Genomic DNA, 17,938 nt, shown 5'->3' with positions numbered 1-17,938 from the left:
ATCAGAACTGTGGGCCGTAACTGCAAAACAATGTACAGTAAAAAAACTCCATGTTAATACAATTGGTTTTAAAATCGGCACATATTGATGTGGTATTCAGGTGTACACATACTGTACATTTAGCCATATTTTCAATACTATTTGGATATAATATGCTTGTTTGTAATAGTAATCAAATGTGATTTGAAGGATGCATTCACTAAGTATGTTTAGAGGAATACTTTTGTGATCTAATAGGTGGAAATAGGAAGCAATGATTGAGGCACATTAATAATTTAATTAAAATTTAATTAAAATAAAATAAAATATATGATTTGTAACACATGCATTGAATATTGGCTAGAATTTACTCAATTTAGCTACTCCAAAGCTTCTCTAGCTAGGCCATTTTAGATATTTAAGTCGGGGCTGGAGGTGAATAATCTTGTGAGGCATGAACCTAAAAACTGTGTGGACTAGAATTTGACTAGCTTTATATATCCAAAGCGATGTGAATTCATTTTACATTATGCAGTAAGGTCAATAGTATGTATGCATACAATTTATCAATGTAAAATGCATCAACTTTATCATACACTAATGCAGGTAGCTTATCTTTTTGGCTTATACTACTTCTTATTCCAGGTTCATATCAGAGTTTTGGACTGCAATGATAACGCTCCAGTATTCTCCCAACCTGTATATCAGGTTTTAGTTTCAGAGAACACACCAGTGAACACTGAGATTCTGCGTGTCAAAGCCACAGATAGTGATGAACGAGCCAAGCTGAGTTATTCTGTTCATGGTAGTGTTGATCTGGTCGGCATGCGCATGTTTCGGATTGATGTTGGCACTGGTGTCATTTACACTGCTGATGTTTTGGACTACGAAGTATGCACTCAGCATATTCTTACAATTATGGTAAGAAAGAATAAACATAAGAAAACAAATATTAATAAGAATGCAAATATTGTTTAGTTTTTTACCCTAAAGCATGTGATTTATTAAAACATAAGAAAAGTTTATAGCTAAAGGTCATGGGAGTTTTTTTAATAGGTTATTTTGCTGGTTTGTTTATACTGTATGCACTCTTACATTTGTATTCCTCTTTCGAAATCTTATCTTTATATTTACTATTAGGTAAAAGACCAGGAATTCCCTTACTACAGAGACCTGGCTCAGATCATAGTGAATATAGAGGATGCCAATGACCAGAGTCCTTGTTTTACACAGACTGTGTATGATGGGGTGGTAACTGACTCCGCTTTTCTTGGAAAAGCTGTTGTACAGGTTTCAGCCTTGGATAGAGACACAGGGAGGAATAAAGAGCTGGTATACGCTATTGAAGCAGGTAAGCTTTTTTATATATATATATATATATATATATATATATATATATATATATATATATATATATATATATATATATATATATATATATATTACAATCCTCTTCCACATCCTCTGATTGATCTTACAATGGCATTTGTTTATGATGTTGTAGTCAGCTATTGCTGTTGTTATTATACCTAACTTCATTTTTACTGCAGGACTGTAAATAACTTGTTTTCTTTCAGGAAACACAGGGGGTGCATTTGGAATTGATTCGCTGTCTGGCACCATTTCAGTGTCTAGAGAGCTTGACTTTACATTTGCTGGACAATACATCCTTACTGTTCGTGCCACAGATGGAGGCAATCCAGCACTAAGTGCCACAGCCACTGCCAAAATTGGCATTACATTCTCAAACTTTTTTGCTCCCAAATTCACCCAACTGGAGTACCAGGCTGAGATCCCTGAAAATGTGCCTGTTGGGGCCTTTGTTACTAATATCAGAGCCATAAGCACATCAGGGCTTATTTACGAAATAGTGCGGGGAAATAAAGAGAAGAGGTTTGGAATCAATCGTTACACAGGTGTAATTGTGACTCAAAAGTCCTTAGATTTTGAAACCACAGCATCCTACCTGTTGGTTATCCAAGCTGACAACATGGCAGGGATTGTTTCCAGTGCTACACTTAACATTCAAGTGGTTGATAAGAATGATAATCCACCTGTTATTCAACAACTAAGCTACTCAGGGAGCATTAGTGAAGCTGCCACTCTCAACAGTGTGGTTTTAGGTGAGAATGGAATTCCCCTAGTGATTCAAGCCTCTGATCCTGATAGTAATCAGAATTCTCTATTAGTATTTCAGATTGTTGAAGACATGGCTAAATTATACTTCACTGTTGACTCTGGTACTGGATCAATTAGAACCATTGCCAATCTGGACTATGAGACTTTTAGTGAGTTTTACTTCCATGTCAATGTCAAGGACAGTGGAAGCCCAGAGCTGACTGCAGCTAGTCCAGCTAAAATTTTAATAAAGGTTTTAAATGTAAATGATTCTCCTCCCAGATTCTCTAAGTACACATATGACACTGTTGTTCTGCTTCCTACATATTCTGGCATAGAGGTTTTGAGATTGGAGGCATCTGACCCAGACATGAGTACAGATTCAATTTATTATTTTGCAGACAACAACTTGGAACCTTTTGCCATTGATCCTAGCACAGGCATCCTCACAGTCAAAAACAGCAAACTATCCCAAGACCGATACTGTTTTACCATAAAGGCATCAGACGGCCGTTACTCTTGCTCTGCTCTCGTGACAGTAATAGTACGTGAGGCTATGGACAGTGGCCTTTTTTTCAGTCAGCCTTCATATTCCTCCTTCGTGCTGGAGAACACCTCAAACATATCGACACTAATAGTGGTCAATGCTATAGGAAATCATCTGAATGAACCAATTAGATATGCAGTGTTAAATGCAGGGATCCATTTTAAAATTGGGCCGACATCTGGGGTCATACAGACCACAGGGATCTCATTTGATTGTGAAGAGCAAGAGGTCTATGAGTTGGTGGTGGAGGCAAGCCGTGAATATGACTGGCTGCGGGTTGCCAGGGTTATTGTACGAGTTCAAGTGGAAGACATAAATGATAATGCTCCTGAGTTTGTTGGCCTACCGTACTATGCTGCAGTGCAGGTTGATGCACAAATCGGATTATCCATATTTCAGGTGTCGGCTACAGACTTGGATAAAGGATTAAACGGGAAGGTTTCCTATGAGCTTGAAGATGAGCATGAATATTTTGAGCTAAACAGTGCGACAGGTGAGCTCACCCTTCAAAGAACCTTCGTAGCAGATATGTCCAATGTTGACTATTCACTGGTTATTATTGCACGTGATGCTGGCTACCCCTCCCTTTTCACTGCAGTAGAACTCTCAGTCACAGTAATTAATAAAGCCATGCCTATTTTTGACAAAAGTTTTTATGGTATTTTTGTTAGAGAGGACATACCAGTGTCAACCTCAATTCTGAAGATTAATGCTGTCAGTCCTGAAGGACAGAAAATCATTTACACCATTGTGCATTGGGATCCCTCTCTTCAGTTTGACATTGACTTTGAGAGTGGTGTAATGAGGGTAATTTACCCTTTAGATTATGAGACTACTCCCTATTACAAGCTAGTAGTCAAGTCCATGGATGTCTTCACTGGAGCTACATCAGAGGTAGATGTAAATATTGATATTTTGGATGTGAATGACAATGCCCCTGTATTTGAAAAATCCTCATATACTGTTACCCTGGCTGAGAACTCAATAACAGGAACTGCAGTGGTACAAATCTTGGCAACAGACAGTGAATCTGAAAATGTTGCTATTTGTTATGAGGTGCTTTCAGACGCTTTAAATTACACGGACTACTTTGACATTGACAGCACCACTGGTCTCATTGTTACAACCCGTCCTTTAGATTATGAACATATTCAACGCTATAGCTTCATTGTCCGCGCAATAGACAATGGCTCTCCAGCCCAAAGCACTGAGGTCACGATTACTGTCTTAGTAAATGACACAAATGACAACCCTCCATTTTTTACTCAGCCACTCTATGAAGCTTTTGTTAATGAACTTGCTTCCAGGGGGCATTTTGTAACCTGTGTTCAGGCTTTTGATGTAGACACCTCGGATTTTGACAGGTTAAGATACAGTATTCTTTCTGGAGATGATAGGATGAACTTTTTAATGGACCCTAAAACAGGAGTCATCTCTCTGTCATCCCAACGTTTTCAGCGCATGCAGCAGATGTACATACTCAATGTTTCTGCATCAGATGGAGTGTTCACTAGTACAGCACAGGTAAACATCCGGATACTGGGAGCTAATTTATATAACCCTATCTTTAGCCAGAGATTTTACCTTGCTGAGATACCAGAGAATGCACCTACTGGAGCAAAGGTTATTCAGATATGGGCCACAGATGAGGACTCTGGGGTTTTTGGCCAGATAAAGTATTCACTGATTAGTGACCTTGGAAAGACTCTGTTTTTTATAGGAGGAGATGGAGTGATCACAACAGCTCAAAAATTAGACAGAGAGAATCAAAAGAACAAGGACATGGTGCTGGTAGTAATGGCTCTGGATGGAGGTGGAAGAGCATCCTTCAGCAGTGTTAGAGTAATGCTAACAGATGAGAATGATAATGCACCACTCTTTAGGGCTGCAGAGTATAGGGTTAGCATTAAAGCAAACATAGCCATTGGTACACTTGTGACTCAGATACAGGCTCAGGACCCTGATTCTGGGGACAATGGCACAGTGACTTATTCACTGTACAGTGAGGCAAGGCTTCCTCTAGTGGATGTGTTAGAAATTGAACCTGATAGTGGGTGGATGGTCACAAAGGGAAGCATGGCTCATTTGAGAGGAACTGTTTTATCATTCTTTGTCAAGGCCACAGATGGAGGAGTCCCTTCTAAGCACTCATTGGTGTCTGCATTCATCCACGTTCTGCCACCTGATGCTAACATACCATCATTCTCTCAGCCTCAATACTCCTTTACCGTATTAGAGAATACACCAATTGGGACACCCTTAGGTTCAGTGTACCTGAGTCCAGGTCAGACAGCATTTTTTGCTGTGGTAAATGGGGAAACAATAGAGAGCAACCTGGGTAAAATGTTTATAATAGAGAGAGAAACTGGGGTTCTCAGGCTTGATAACCAGCTAGACTATGAATTGGTCAATATCTATCGATTCAAAGTGTCTGCCACCATGAGAGAAGATCTAGTAGAATCCATGTCTGCGGTTGATGTGGAGGTGAAAGTTCTAGATGTGAATGACAATAAGCCTTCCTTTAAGACTAGCTCATATGTAGCTATGGTAATGGAGGGCATTCCTGTAGGTACAAGGGTCATGCGGGTGCATGCTCTGGACCCTGACTGGGGCTCAAATGGACAGGTCCTTTACAGCCTTGAATCAACCTTCAATAATGAGAAACCCACTGAGAGAACCATTGCTATCAATGCCATGTTTGCAATTGATAGTAAAACAGGATGGATCACTTCTCTTGGAGACTTGGACCATGAAATATGTTCATCTTACACATTCACTGTGGTTGCATCAGATCTCGGGGAGACAGTCCGTCTCTCTTCTACTGCTGTGGTTACTGTTGCCATTGCTGACATCAATGACAACCCTCCTATCTTTGAGAAGGACTACTACAGAGCTGCTGTGAGTGAGAGTGAGCCAATAGGAGAAGTAGTGGCTGTTCTCAGAACCCGAGACTCAGACACCTCTGATCAGAATAGACTGGTCAACCTCCATATCACAGGTATGTTTTAATCTATGCCTTTGTACTGTATGATTCAGTGTAATGAGAATAAGTAATTGAGGAGTAAAAAGGCAACACATGTGGGAAAAATAGGTCAATAAGCCAGATCTGTATAAGCAGATCGACAGAGTTAACCTTTTATAGTAAACAAAATTTCTTCTCATTAGTATTAAGAGTGCTCCTGAACCAATTGGCCCAGTGTAGATAAAATTAGGTCTGTTACAGAATCATATTTATTACTGTGATTATTTAAAGTGGAAATATAAATATTTTTGTGGTGGTTGTTTCCTTGGCCTTAGGAGGGAACCCTAGAGGGATGTTTGCACTAGCTTCAGTGCAAGGAGAGTGGAAGTTGTCTGTGAACCAGACACTGGATAGGGAAAAACAGGATCGATATATACTCAATATCACTGCCTGTGACAGCTTGTTTACCACCCAGGTGATGGTAGAGGTCAGCATTATGGATACCAATGACAACAGCCCTATATGTAATGAGGTGTGGATGAATTGAAATCACCATTGTTAAACCATACATGTCAAGCAGTTTCATATTGTACATCATTTTAGTCCCCAGTAGTCTTTCATCCCTTTCATATTTAAAGGTACTGCTAAGCTAGTTTAATGTGTTAAAAAATAATCTTTGTTATATTGAAACAAATTCAATACACTTGAACAATAATGATGTAATACTAGAAAAATTAACCCACATCATTTTCCAAGTTATTTAAAGAATGCTATATTTATTAAAATATGATTTACATAAATAAACTGGAAATTATTTACAATAAGAGTAGATTAATACATATTGCTTAACACAGTAGTAAAAATCATTTTAACCATTAATATATAATTTTTTATTTTTGACATTTGACATCAACAGGCTATATATGAAGCCTCATTTCCAGAGGACATACCCATTGATTATGGAATTCTGACTATTGGAGCTACAGATTCTGACATAGGCATTAATGCAGAGATTCAGTACTCCTTATTTGGCATAGGAGTTGAAGACTTCTACATGGACATTAAGACGGGTAAAGATGATACTTGGTAACCAATGCTTTAGCAGTAAACTAATCAAATATGTTATTTGTAGAAACCTAAATAGCAGATATGAAACTATTTTTTTTTTTTAAAGGGAGGCTTATGAAAACAGATTATTATGTTTTTTAGGGGGTCTTTGATGTCACCTTAGGTGTTTTTTCTGCTCTACTGTGTGGCCTTTGTTGGGTACATTCTCCCACTGACAGTCACACTGATGCTTAGACTGACACAACTCAAATGCAATGACCTTTCCATAAAGTTTATTATCTTTTGGACAATCCTTTTGCGTTTTTTTCCATCAATAACCATGGCCAGACATTTTTGCACCTTTAAGGTGACATTGCAACTAACAGATTTAAGTGAAGAACAAATAAAAACATTTCAGGGTAAAAGAAAAGCACTTACAATAACCTGGTTTCACGTGCGCACACCCTTTAACTGATACCTGAAATAAAGTTCCTTTTGCTATTAATAAACTCAATCTTGCTGCTAAAGGTCTAACAACATAATACAGCTTGATTTTAGTTTTAGTACTCTTGCAAAATATATCTAAATCTATCAAATAGTGAGAGGATCTTCTTTGCACATTGTTTTTTTATTTTATAGGGTTTCACCAAGAAAGGACCATTTTGAAAGGTTTATATTTTTCTTTCTGAAGCCATTTCTTTGACTTGAATTTGTGCTTAGGGTCATTTTTGCTGGAACGTGAAATTTGTCTTCTGTCTGAAAAATGGCTGCAGGCTATCTATCACAATTGGTAAGTATTTGGGGCTTGCCACGATTCCTTCCATTTTCATTAGAACCCAAGTGCAGAGAAGCAGCCAAAGAACATGATACTGCCACGCCAGGGGTGTTTTTTCATTAGACTATAATACATTTCACCACGTAGTTTGGGGTGATTTAGTGCTTATATGTCTTTTTTGTACAAAAAAAAAAAAAGCTCATTCCCAAACCACACTACCCTAACACTATGTCATGTGAATAGCACTAGATTCTTGTCATGTGCAGGCAGTGACCAGTATATTCATGTAGCTTATTTACTGTTGCCCTAGGTATCTTGATAGCTTCTCTGGTTTAGTGTAGCACCAGGGTTCTGGAGGAACGTTGTCTCATTTTTACTGTGTACTGTGTACCACTGTGTATAGTAGAAATGACAATAAAAATCTCTTGACTTGACTTGATCAGTTTTAGCCTTGTTCTTTTTGTCAGTTTTGGAGTGACATGCTGTTCTTGGAAATGTCTCTGTGGCGCCTCATTTTCTGCTCTTGATGATGGACTTGTTGTGTCTTCATCTGACTGATAACTTTCAACAGTAGGAGTCTAGATTTCTTACTAACCATTTGCAGACAACAGCTTCAACAATAAAATGGCAAGAAAGTCCTAATCAGAATCACTTAAACAATGGCAAGCATTGTAATTGTTTTTTTAACCTTCAGTGCCTGTCAAAAGTTTGGAATCACCTGAAGCATATGCCCAAGATCTGTAAGTGTTATTTAAAGAGCAACCAGTTGACTGGAGTGTTATCTATCATGGAATGAGCTGGCCAGTCACCGGACCTAAATCCTATTGAACTGCTCTTGGTTGAATTGGATTGCAAGTAACCTTTGGCAAGTTGTACAAGAGTATTTTAGCTGAATGTTTGAAAATACTCACTTTCCCAGATGGCAAGAGTGTGTAAAGCTCTTATGCATGCTAAGGGAGAATTTTTGCAATGAAAATGTGTCAAGTCAAGTCAAGTCAGGCGAAGTCAAGTTTATTTCTATAGCGATTTTCACAATGAACATTGTCTTAAAGCAGCTTTACAAAATTTAAGAGTTTAAGGTGAGTGTAACATCTGTAAATGTATATAATTGTTTAGTCAAAGCAAATCTTCAGGCCATCAAATTACATAATTTGCATAAATTAAAGGAACATGCATGTGTCTCTCAGACACAATAAAAGACTAGGTGTTTCCAAACTTTTGACAGGCACTGTATGCCATTCTTAATAATATAATATTCATGTCAAAACATCGTAATTAAATAAATAAAATAATTAAATGCAATTAATTTTGCGGTGTCGAATGCACCATTTAAAGGGAGTGTGCACATATATGCAAGCAGGTTAGTGTGCTGTAAATTATTATTTTATTTTTTCCCCCAAAATGTTTCTATTTTTCTCACTTATGTTTCCAATTATGTTGGTTGCAAAATCAAATAAAAAAATAGAAAAAGATCCGACATACTGATTCGACCCATCTGTACATTTTTTGCTTGTCATTTCAGGTGAACTGAAAACGACTTCTCTGATTGATAGGGAGAGGACAGAGAGCTATAATCTAATAGCCCAGGCTACAGATGGAGGTGGTTTATTCTGTCGCTCTAAGATCATTCTCACAGTAATAGATGTGAATGACAATGCACCATCCTTCAATTTCACTGAGTTTCTAGCCACTGTATTTGAAAATGCTGCACCTAAAACCCCAATAACCCGCCTGCAAGCTGACGATCCTGACGAGAGTGAGTACTTAAAAACGTGTTTTGCAAAAGGGTTTAATGATTATTATTATGACTAAGTTTGTTTTATAATATAAATCAACATTCACACTTCCAAGGTCAAAATTATTTTGAATGACTATGAAAAGAGAGGCTACTGAAAAGAACACCCTGAACTGAATTTTTGTTTTTCAGCATGGCTTAACACTGTTAAAGGTAATTACATTTACATTCAAAAGAAATTATGTAGGTTATATGTGAAAGTGTAGTGCTATATCTGTGCTTCTCTAAGACTTTTTTCTCTGTTGAATCAGGTTTTTACTGCAGTTAAACATCAATAAGGTTTCCTTAGAAGCAGCATAACACTACCTCTTCTAAGTAGCTTTTTTACTTCTCATGCAGCAGGGATACATGTGTTTTTGCCTGCCTGAACTGCACCAAGAAAGTAAACTTTTCAGGGTTGAATTTAAGCAGAGTAAATTTTAAATATGTGAAATCACCTTAAGGCAGGAATTACTTGTAGACTTGTACTGTTACTCTGCTACATCCTAAAAATACTTTTAAAGCAAGCAAATTGGTTTAAAGTGGTCTTTGGGTTTCTCCCATCCAGGTCTGAACAGAAGAGTCATGTACTCTCTAGTGGACTCTGCTGATAATACCTTTTCCATTGACCCTTTTTCTGGAATGGTTATTCTGGAGAAGCCTCTGGATCGAGAGTTCCAGGACTCATACCGGGTGAGGGTCCAGGCTGCAGACCAGACAGGGGCAGTCAACTCTCTGTTCACACAGGTAGACCTCATTGTCATGGTTCTGGATGTTAATGACAACCCACCAGTCTTCCAGAAGCAGGACTATGCTGTTGCAGTGCCTGAGGATGTTGCTGTCGGAACGGAGCTGTTGAGGGTCTTTGCCTCCAGTAAAGATATTGGTGTCAATGCTGAGATCTACTACAGTATCAGTACAGGCAACGAACTTGGGAAATTTTACATCGATCAGATAATAGGTAAGAGACTGATTAGTGTTGCTTATAGGCAAGGTTTTAACTTTTTTCTATTTTAAAAATAAAACTTCAGCACAATCTTTATAACATACATTTTACTGTACATACAAAATAAATATTTACTAAATTTTCTTTCTGCATTAATGAAATAAATAAATAAAAAAGAAATACAATTTTAAGATATTAGATTGGACCAGGGCCAATGTAATTTTGCATGCAGCATAAATTGAAACATGGGGATATACAGTATATCAGAAATGAAGGGTTTTCTAGATGGAAATCTGTATGATAGGAAAAGTTTCTAGCATATAGATTATGCACATATCTTTCAGTCCTGGTTTTTCCAAAGTCCACTGTGTTTACTTGCTCTACCATATCTGATTTTATTTCTATAGTGTTTGTTTATTTAATACCTAGTATGATTTCAGCATGTTACAGCAAAAAAGACAAAACCTTTAAGGACTGAAGTTTAGACAATTCTGAGCATAGAGGAAACATTCAAAATATATGCAGCCAGTTAAATATTACAGTGATTTTAAGATTTTTTGCTCACTACAGTCATTCAAATGCAGCTTTGTACTGTACTGAAGACTAATTCTCATTACTCCAGGTGGCATCTCAGTGGCTGATGATTTGGACTATGAAGTGTGTAAAGACTTCTTCCTAAAAGTTGAGGCTGTGGATGGTGGAACTCCTCCTCTGAAAACATCCACGATCATTAGCATTGAAGTGATGGATGTTAATGATAATGCACCTTTCTTTAGTGAGGAGATTTATAATGTTCTTGTCAGTGAGGACACAGTGATTGGGTCGACAATCACTAGGGTATGGCTCAATAATGTGTTGTTTCATACAACTTTCAAATGTTTATTAGACCACTACTACATAATTACTCAGTTCATTTTTATAGCCGGTGCTTAATTATGTTCACTTCTCCAATGCATCTAATTAACACTACAAATATTTAATTATATACATTCATTGAATTTGCATTAAAGAGATCAGCTTATTTTTATGCACCTTGTTGTGTGACTTTGTGATGTGAAGTTATTAGCAGAAGACCTTGACAGCCAAGTAAACGGGAGAATTACTTACTCCATCTTGAGAGGAGACCAAGGGAACCAATTCTGGATCGATCCTGTCACGGGACTATTGAAGGTCAACAAGGCTCTTGATAGAGAGCAGGTTAGATCCTTTGGCATCCTTTAAAACTACCAGTAACAGTAAATCACTTTGGTCTTTTTATTTCTTTGTAAATCTATTCTTAGCCAGTAGACTCTGTGAATGTGTAGATATGGCTGCCAGTATTCCATTTCAAAGGACCACAGCGCTTAAAAATTTTGCATTTACAGACACTTAACACCTTGAAAGTATAAGTAAAATATATATAAATTTATATAAATAAACTTGTAAGGGGTTATTATTGAGGTGTTGAGAGCCACAAGTGATACTGTTAGTTTGTCAGAATGACTTATTATTGATTTGCAATGATCTGTAGCTCTAAGGGGACAAATGAACCAAACCACGTCAAGGCCTTTATGAGGTTAATTTGGTGTCTTAACAGAATAAAAATATCAGAAGTGTAAAAAAGGCGATTACCCTCTGGTACCCAAGGGTCACAGTTAATGTGTTAAAGCAGATACAATTATTTGTAATATTTTATTAATCACACCTCATGCACCCTTCTTATGTCCTTTATCTAAGGTCTCCAGATACATGCTGCTAGTCCAGGCATTTGATAGTGGATCTCCTGCAATGTCCACCACAGTAAATGTGAACATTGATATTGCTGATGTGAATGACAATGCTCCAGTGTTTTCCCCGGAGAATGCTTCGGTAGTTATTCAGGTGTGTGCTCAGATTTCTCTTCTAGGAATTGCAACACAGCTTCAGAATGGAACATTCATATATCCAATATATCCATATAACAGAAAAAAAAAATATTTTCATTGTTAATCATCTGTTAAACACTTGGAATGATGTGTATTTTCAGCTGAACAAAGTTGCAGGTACTACCATCCTGAAACTGTCTGTCACTGATAGCGACTCTTCACGAAATGGAGGCCCTTTTGAATTAGTAATCGTATCTGGGAATGAGGACAATTCATTCACCTTGGACAGGAATGGAGAGCTGCGCTCAAACAAAGTGTTTGGACCACATGACCCAAAGGAGTACGTTCTTGAGATACAGGTGTGCTTACTAACAAACTGCTAACACTTTCACTCATGTTGATTGTGCAAAATGTCACCTGCATTTGTCATTTTATAACAACTGCCATTACTCTACACTAAATAAACTCTACATAAAAAGACTTAATCTTACCTGCAAAAACAGTCATCATCAGTATTGCTTATGAGTATTGTTTTGAAGTTGGCACAGCACCTGAGTTGTTGGGACATTTTCTTGGCAAAATTGCATAAGAGGATCAAGCCAACTACATTTTGTCAAATCAGTTGTTCTTTTTAATTTATGTGTGGATAAAAACTGGTCAAGCATGCAGCAAGCCACCAATTAGGGTAGAGCATGCACTCTTTTTTTCCCCCTTTTTTTGATTGCTGCTTGGTTTAACAGCAAACAGAACATTTTGAGAGGAATAAATAATGGAAGAAACTCCTGACTTGCCAAAATGCCCGTGGACTTATTTTCCAGATTTTTTGTAAGTAGTTGAAAAAAGGGTTTTGAGCTTATGATAATTTGAATAGATATCAATCAGTGTTTGACTAATTAATGTCATTTTAATAATAGATTGGTGTGCTAAGAGTAAAATTTGAGTCTTTTCACATAAACATTTGATTCGATTTGATTTAAGCAAAAGTCTTGTGACAAAAAATATAATAGGATATTATAGCCAGATTAAATCACAGTATTTTGGAAACTAAAGTACATTTGAAGGCAAACTTTTGTGCTTTCCAATCAAGTGAAAATTTAAATGGAGCATTTTTACTGGAGTAAAAAGTCCAGTGTCGCTCTACTTTAACTCGAATACATGTTTTTTGTACTTTGTTCACCACTGTTTTTTGCATAGATGTATTTATATCATATTTGTTTTTTGCCTGTTTCTTTATTTTTTGAGTAAGGCATGGGATTCTGGAAAGCCTCGCTTGTCATCATCCTCTTTTGTGGTTGTGCGTGTGAGTGGAGGAAGTGTCTTTAAGCCAGTCATCTTTCCTCTGGAGATCAATATAGTGATGGTGGGAGATGTGTTTCCGGGTGGCATCGTTGGTAGGATCTATGCCAGTGATGAAGACAAAAATGATGTGTTGTTTTTCACACAACAGCCTCAGTCAAAAATCCTGTTTAAGATTGACCAACAGGATGGCAAGATTGTGGCGCTGAGTGGCCTGGAGCCTGGCAGGTAGCACTTTTGGATAAACAGTGTGTATTTCTGTTTTTGTTAATTTCATTTTATTTCATAATACTGCCAATGTTTCCAGGTACTTCATTAATGCCACGGTCAGTGACGGACATTTTGCTGAAACAGTGGGTGTAAAGGTGCAAGTGGAGGTGGCAACAGAGGAAATGGTACAGAATGCTGTCATGCTGCGCTTCCAGGACCTCTCTCCTGAGGACTTTGTGGGGATATACCTTGAACATTTGAAGAGAACGCTTCAGAATGCACTCTTTGGAGCAGGATTGGGACAGACTCTAGAGCCTTTGCACATTTTAGGGGTGCAGACAGTGGCACAGTCTTCCCTGCTGGAAGTGCTTTTGGCAGTGGATGCACAGGAAGGAGGGTATCTGGCTCCTGGGGAACTGGCACTGAGACTGGTTGAACTGCAGGAAAAGCTAGGAGGAACACTAAAGCTGGTGGACGTGTTGGATCAGAGTTGCTCAGGAGAACTGGATTGTGGTGATAGTGTATGTGAGCTCAGCTTAAAGCTGGAACCTGATGACTTGATCACCTATGATACCACCAAAGTGAGCTTTGTCTTGCCATATTTCCGGCGCACAGAGACTTGCAGCTGCTCAGGTAAGTCTGGCTTCATGCATAAAGATTTTCTGTAAAAATGTATATATATTACATACGGATACAGATGAAACAGTGTTATAAACATGTCAAGCCTGATGTCTCTTTTTGTCATCGGCCACAACGGCTGATTTCTGGTAAAATAGCAGAAACAAACTCATTCCAATATATAGTTAAAATTACAAATAAAGAACCTGATAGTGAACAGCATGGAGGCCACATGGTAGCATTGCATTCTCATTACTCTTATTCTGAGAGGAGTTCTGTATATTCCCCCTGTGTCTGCTTGGGTTTCCTTTGAGTTCTATTGTATACATTCCCAAATTATGCTGGTAGTTGGAATAGCTAAATTAGATCTCCTGAAGGTGTAAAAAAGACTGTGAATGTTTGTGTACATTATATACTAGGAGAGATTGGCACCCACTGTTTCTGGCATAGGCTCTGAGTTTATCTATTTTCCTCTATAATTCTCTGTGTGAAAATCACGGAGAGAATAAAATGACTGATTCACGCTTACAGAAAGGCTAACTATATGACCACTCTGTAAAATTGCAGAAAAGCTTTTCAGAATGTAAAACACTTGGAACCTTGAGTTGTATGAGCTACCACAGCCAAAGATCACATCAGGTTCCATATCTGTTAGCCAAGAACAGAACACAGGTTCACTAAACTACACAGTTAAAGAATTGGAAAAACATAAGCATTAGCCATTAGTGTCGATTTAATGCCACCAAGCAAAAGTCACCTGAAACTGGATTTTTTTTTTTTTTTTTGATGCTTCGTTGTTTTTTCAGGTTTGGATGTGGTAGAATGGGAATTTTATTGCATGTAAGTGCACCTGTAAGGTTGCATGATGTGACAATGTAAAATGAATAAGAATCGCAAAGGGATGTTTCCTATATATTGTGGAATGCATGTTACAAATAGAAGCTGTTTTGTGAGCAAAGGTAGTTTGTTTTTTATTTTTAGCTTTATATTTTCCTATAAAACATTTTTTTGGTAGAATCTGATCGGTCTTCTTTGTTTTGCATAATTCATAACCTAATCATATTTCTCTCAATGTCATTTTCTTCTCTTTTTCTCTCTCTCTCTCTCTCTCTCTCTCTCTCTCTCTCTCTCTCTCTCTCTCTCTCTCTCTCTCTCTCTCTCTCTCTCTCTCTCTCTCTCTCTTTCTTTCGAGCAGGTGGAAATTGTTTATCTGCAGAGCTTTGCGAAGGCCAGGCCTGTCCTCCTGATATGAAGTGTGTAAGCAGTGCCTCAACAGTTCCCTCTGTCTGCCATTGCCTGCCTGAAACTCTCCACCAGTGTGCAGGTTAGGGCTTTATAATTTTAAAATTAGTTTTGGAAATTGATTCAATTAGTTAAATTGAGAATATAATTAAATTCTTAAAAGAGTAGCGACTGAAGTGAAAGATGGAGGCTAACTACATGTCAGTGACATGGATTTAGAATATGATGTTTAACAAACATATGGTGGTCATGGTCAGTTGTTCACATATACTCTAAAAACAAAAGTATAGAGAGACCTGACTGTTCCAGCCATATGTGGTTCTTTGCTAAAATGTAACCACATCGTCGAGGCACACAACTGTATGAAATGCAGAGAATTTAAACTTAAACTAGGAGACCCAAAATAGTTCCCTGTGTACAAAGTGAGTTTCATGAAGATACAATTTACAAGGATTTGAGTAAAGAATTTGGATTGATCTGCTGTAGAGCTTTCACCTCATCCATATTAAAAATAGGATGAACTGGAACGCTGATTACACCACAGATTTTCACAATTGCACAGCAAAATCTAGTGAGAAATTTTCCCAAAAGAGTGGAGATTATTATAATAGTAAATGGGGACTAAATTTGGAATGACATGTACAAAAAACATGTAAGAATCTTATGGTCAGGACTTATGCAGTGTACTTTCTGTCCATTTAATGTACTGTAATGTATTTATCAATGTTTTCTAAATATATTTTAGTCATTTAAAGCAGTCACTTCATAAGAGGCTCTTTAAAAGTAAACACCATATCATCCCTACTAGTGTCCTTATTGATGATTTACTACAGGATCTCACAAAAGTGAGTACACCCTCACATTTTGGCAACCATTTTAGTATATCTTCTCAAGGGACAATACTATAGAATTGAAACTTGGGTATATTTAGAGTAGTCAATATATAGTCAATGTGCAGCTTTTATAGCAGTACAGATTTACTGTCTGTAAAAAAAACTATTATAACTACAAGTATTGTCAAAATAACTGGCAACAAAAGTGAGTACACCCTAAGTGAACATGTCAAAACGGTCCAAAGTGTCTATATTTTGTGCGAGCACCATTGTTATCTAGCACTGCCTTAATCCTCCTGGGCATGGAATTCATCAGAGCTGCACAGGTTGTTGCTGGGATCCTCTTTCACTCCTCAATAATGACATCATGTAGCTGCTATATAGCACTGTCTTGTGTGTTCCTTAAATGAGATGAAGGTTGAGTTTTCATCATTTATGTATAGCATTACTATAAATAATACAGCATAATAAAAATAAAAAATAAATAATATAATATAATATAGTGTGTGTGTGTGTGTGTGTGTGTGTGTGTGTGTGTGTGTGTGTGTGTGTGTGTGTGTGTGTGTGTGCATGTTTCTATTCTCCTGAGGCATGCGTTTTTCTGATATGTTCTGCAGGGCAGACGTCTCTGAGTTTTTCAGGGAACAGCTATATTAAGTACAGAGTGACTGGCAGTAGTAAGAATCAGGATATGAAGGTCAGTCTGAAGATCAGAACCCTGCAGAATAGAGGAGTCATAATGTACAAACACACTGAGCCCTGTCACATGCTAAAGGTAAACACGCACGCACACATACATTATATAATTAATTGATATTATCTTATTTAAATAACATACTTACATTAAGAAGTAAATTCCAACCTTATAATCATTTGTGGAAGACGCAGGTCACAGGACACAGGTCTTTATAGTGTCTTCAGACAACCCCAATTCCAAAAAAGTTAAGACACTGTGTGAAATGTAAATAAAAACAGAATGCAATTATTTGCCAATCTCATAAATGCATTTTTTATTCACAATAGAACATAGATGTCCCCACAAATGGCTGCCTTGGTGTGTTGGTGTGCTTTGTTTTTTGTATTCTAAAAAAAACATCATGTGGATTTGGATATCAATGTTTCAACTGAGCAAATGTACCATTTAAAAGATGAACTTGATGGGTGTACCACAGAGACAATAAAGGGATGGGGGAAAAAAGTGTTACTAAAAAGAAACAGCTGGATGAACATTTTGCAACTAATTAGTTGAATTGGCAACAGGTCCGCAACTCAGTATTTGGTACCTGGGCCTTCAGTGAGGACTTACCCGACATAATCCACCCCCTTAATACCACCACTATCACGTCGCAATTATAGAAACCATCAATACTATCCAAAAATGCAATATAAAAAAGCGTGGCATTAGAGAGAGAGGCATTTCGCATATTGAGGAATATTGCACATATTGCACTCGTAGAAGTGTAGCCAAGAGAAACACTACGAAATGAAGAGAATAGACTGCTGGGAATAAATTAATACAATTCCATGGGACAAATATAAGAATTTATTTTGTAAATGTAGGTCAGTGCTTAGTGCTGTTTAGGCCAGCAGAGAAGGCTTTGCTGGCCCTGATTGCCCACCACTGCTGTAACGTGACTTGGCATTAAGGAGTATCTTAGAGAGGCAGGGAAAGCCATGTAAGACAATGCTAAACCATATACTGCACCTAATAGTCCAGACCTTTCACCAACAGTTGGCACATCATAAT

General features: G+C 37.6%; 1 protein-coding gene across 1 annotated transcript in view; it reads left to right on the top strand.

Moving 5' to 3' along the window:
- fat3b (FAT atypical cadherin 3b) overlaps window positions 1-17,938 on the top strand; it is a 54,995-nt gene that overhangs the window by 24,094 nt on the left and 12,963 nt on the right. The window contains exons 9-24 of the mRNA XM_083568957.1: window positions 625-900; window positions 1,120-1,330; window positions 1,557-5,642; window positions 5,942-6,138; window positions 6,523-6,676; window positions 8,951-9,184; window positions 9,356-9,376; window positions 9,771-10,163; window positions 10,771-10,985; window positions 11,208-11,345; window positions 11,865-12,008; window positions 12,154-12,351; window positions 13,239-13,516; window positions 13,596-14,131; window positions 15,312-15,440; window positions 16,809-16,966. Of these exons, the coding sequence (XP_083425083.1) occupies window positions 625-900; window positions 1,120-1,330; window positions 1,557-5,642; window positions 5,942-6,138; window positions 6,523-6,676; window positions 8,951-9,184; window positions 9,356-9,376; window positions 9,771-10,163; window positions 10,771-10,985; window positions 11,208-11,345; window positions 11,865-12,008; window positions 12,154-12,351; window positions 13,239-13,516; window positions 13,596-14,131; window positions 15,312-15,440; window positions 16,809-16,966 (7,368 nt within the window). The remainder of the gene's footprint in view (window positions 1-624; window positions 901-1,119; window positions 1,331-1,556; window positions 5,643-5,941; window positions 6,139-6,522; window positions 6,677-8,950; window positions 9,185-9,355; window positions 9,377-9,770; window positions 10,164-10,770; window positions 10,986-11,207; window positions 11,346-11,864; window positions 12,009-12,153; window positions 12,352-13,238; window positions 13,517-13,595; window positions 14,132-15,311; window positions 15,441-16,808; window positions 16,967-17,938) is intronic.

This window comes from Silurus aristotelis, assembly GCF_946808225.1.
Source record: "Silurus aristotelis genome assembly, chromosome: 18".
Lineage (NCBI taxonomy): Eukaryota > Metazoa > Chordata > Actinopteri > Siluriformes > Siluridae > Silurus > Silurus aristotelis.
This window is presented reverse-complemented; position numbering and strand designations above follow the sequence as displayed.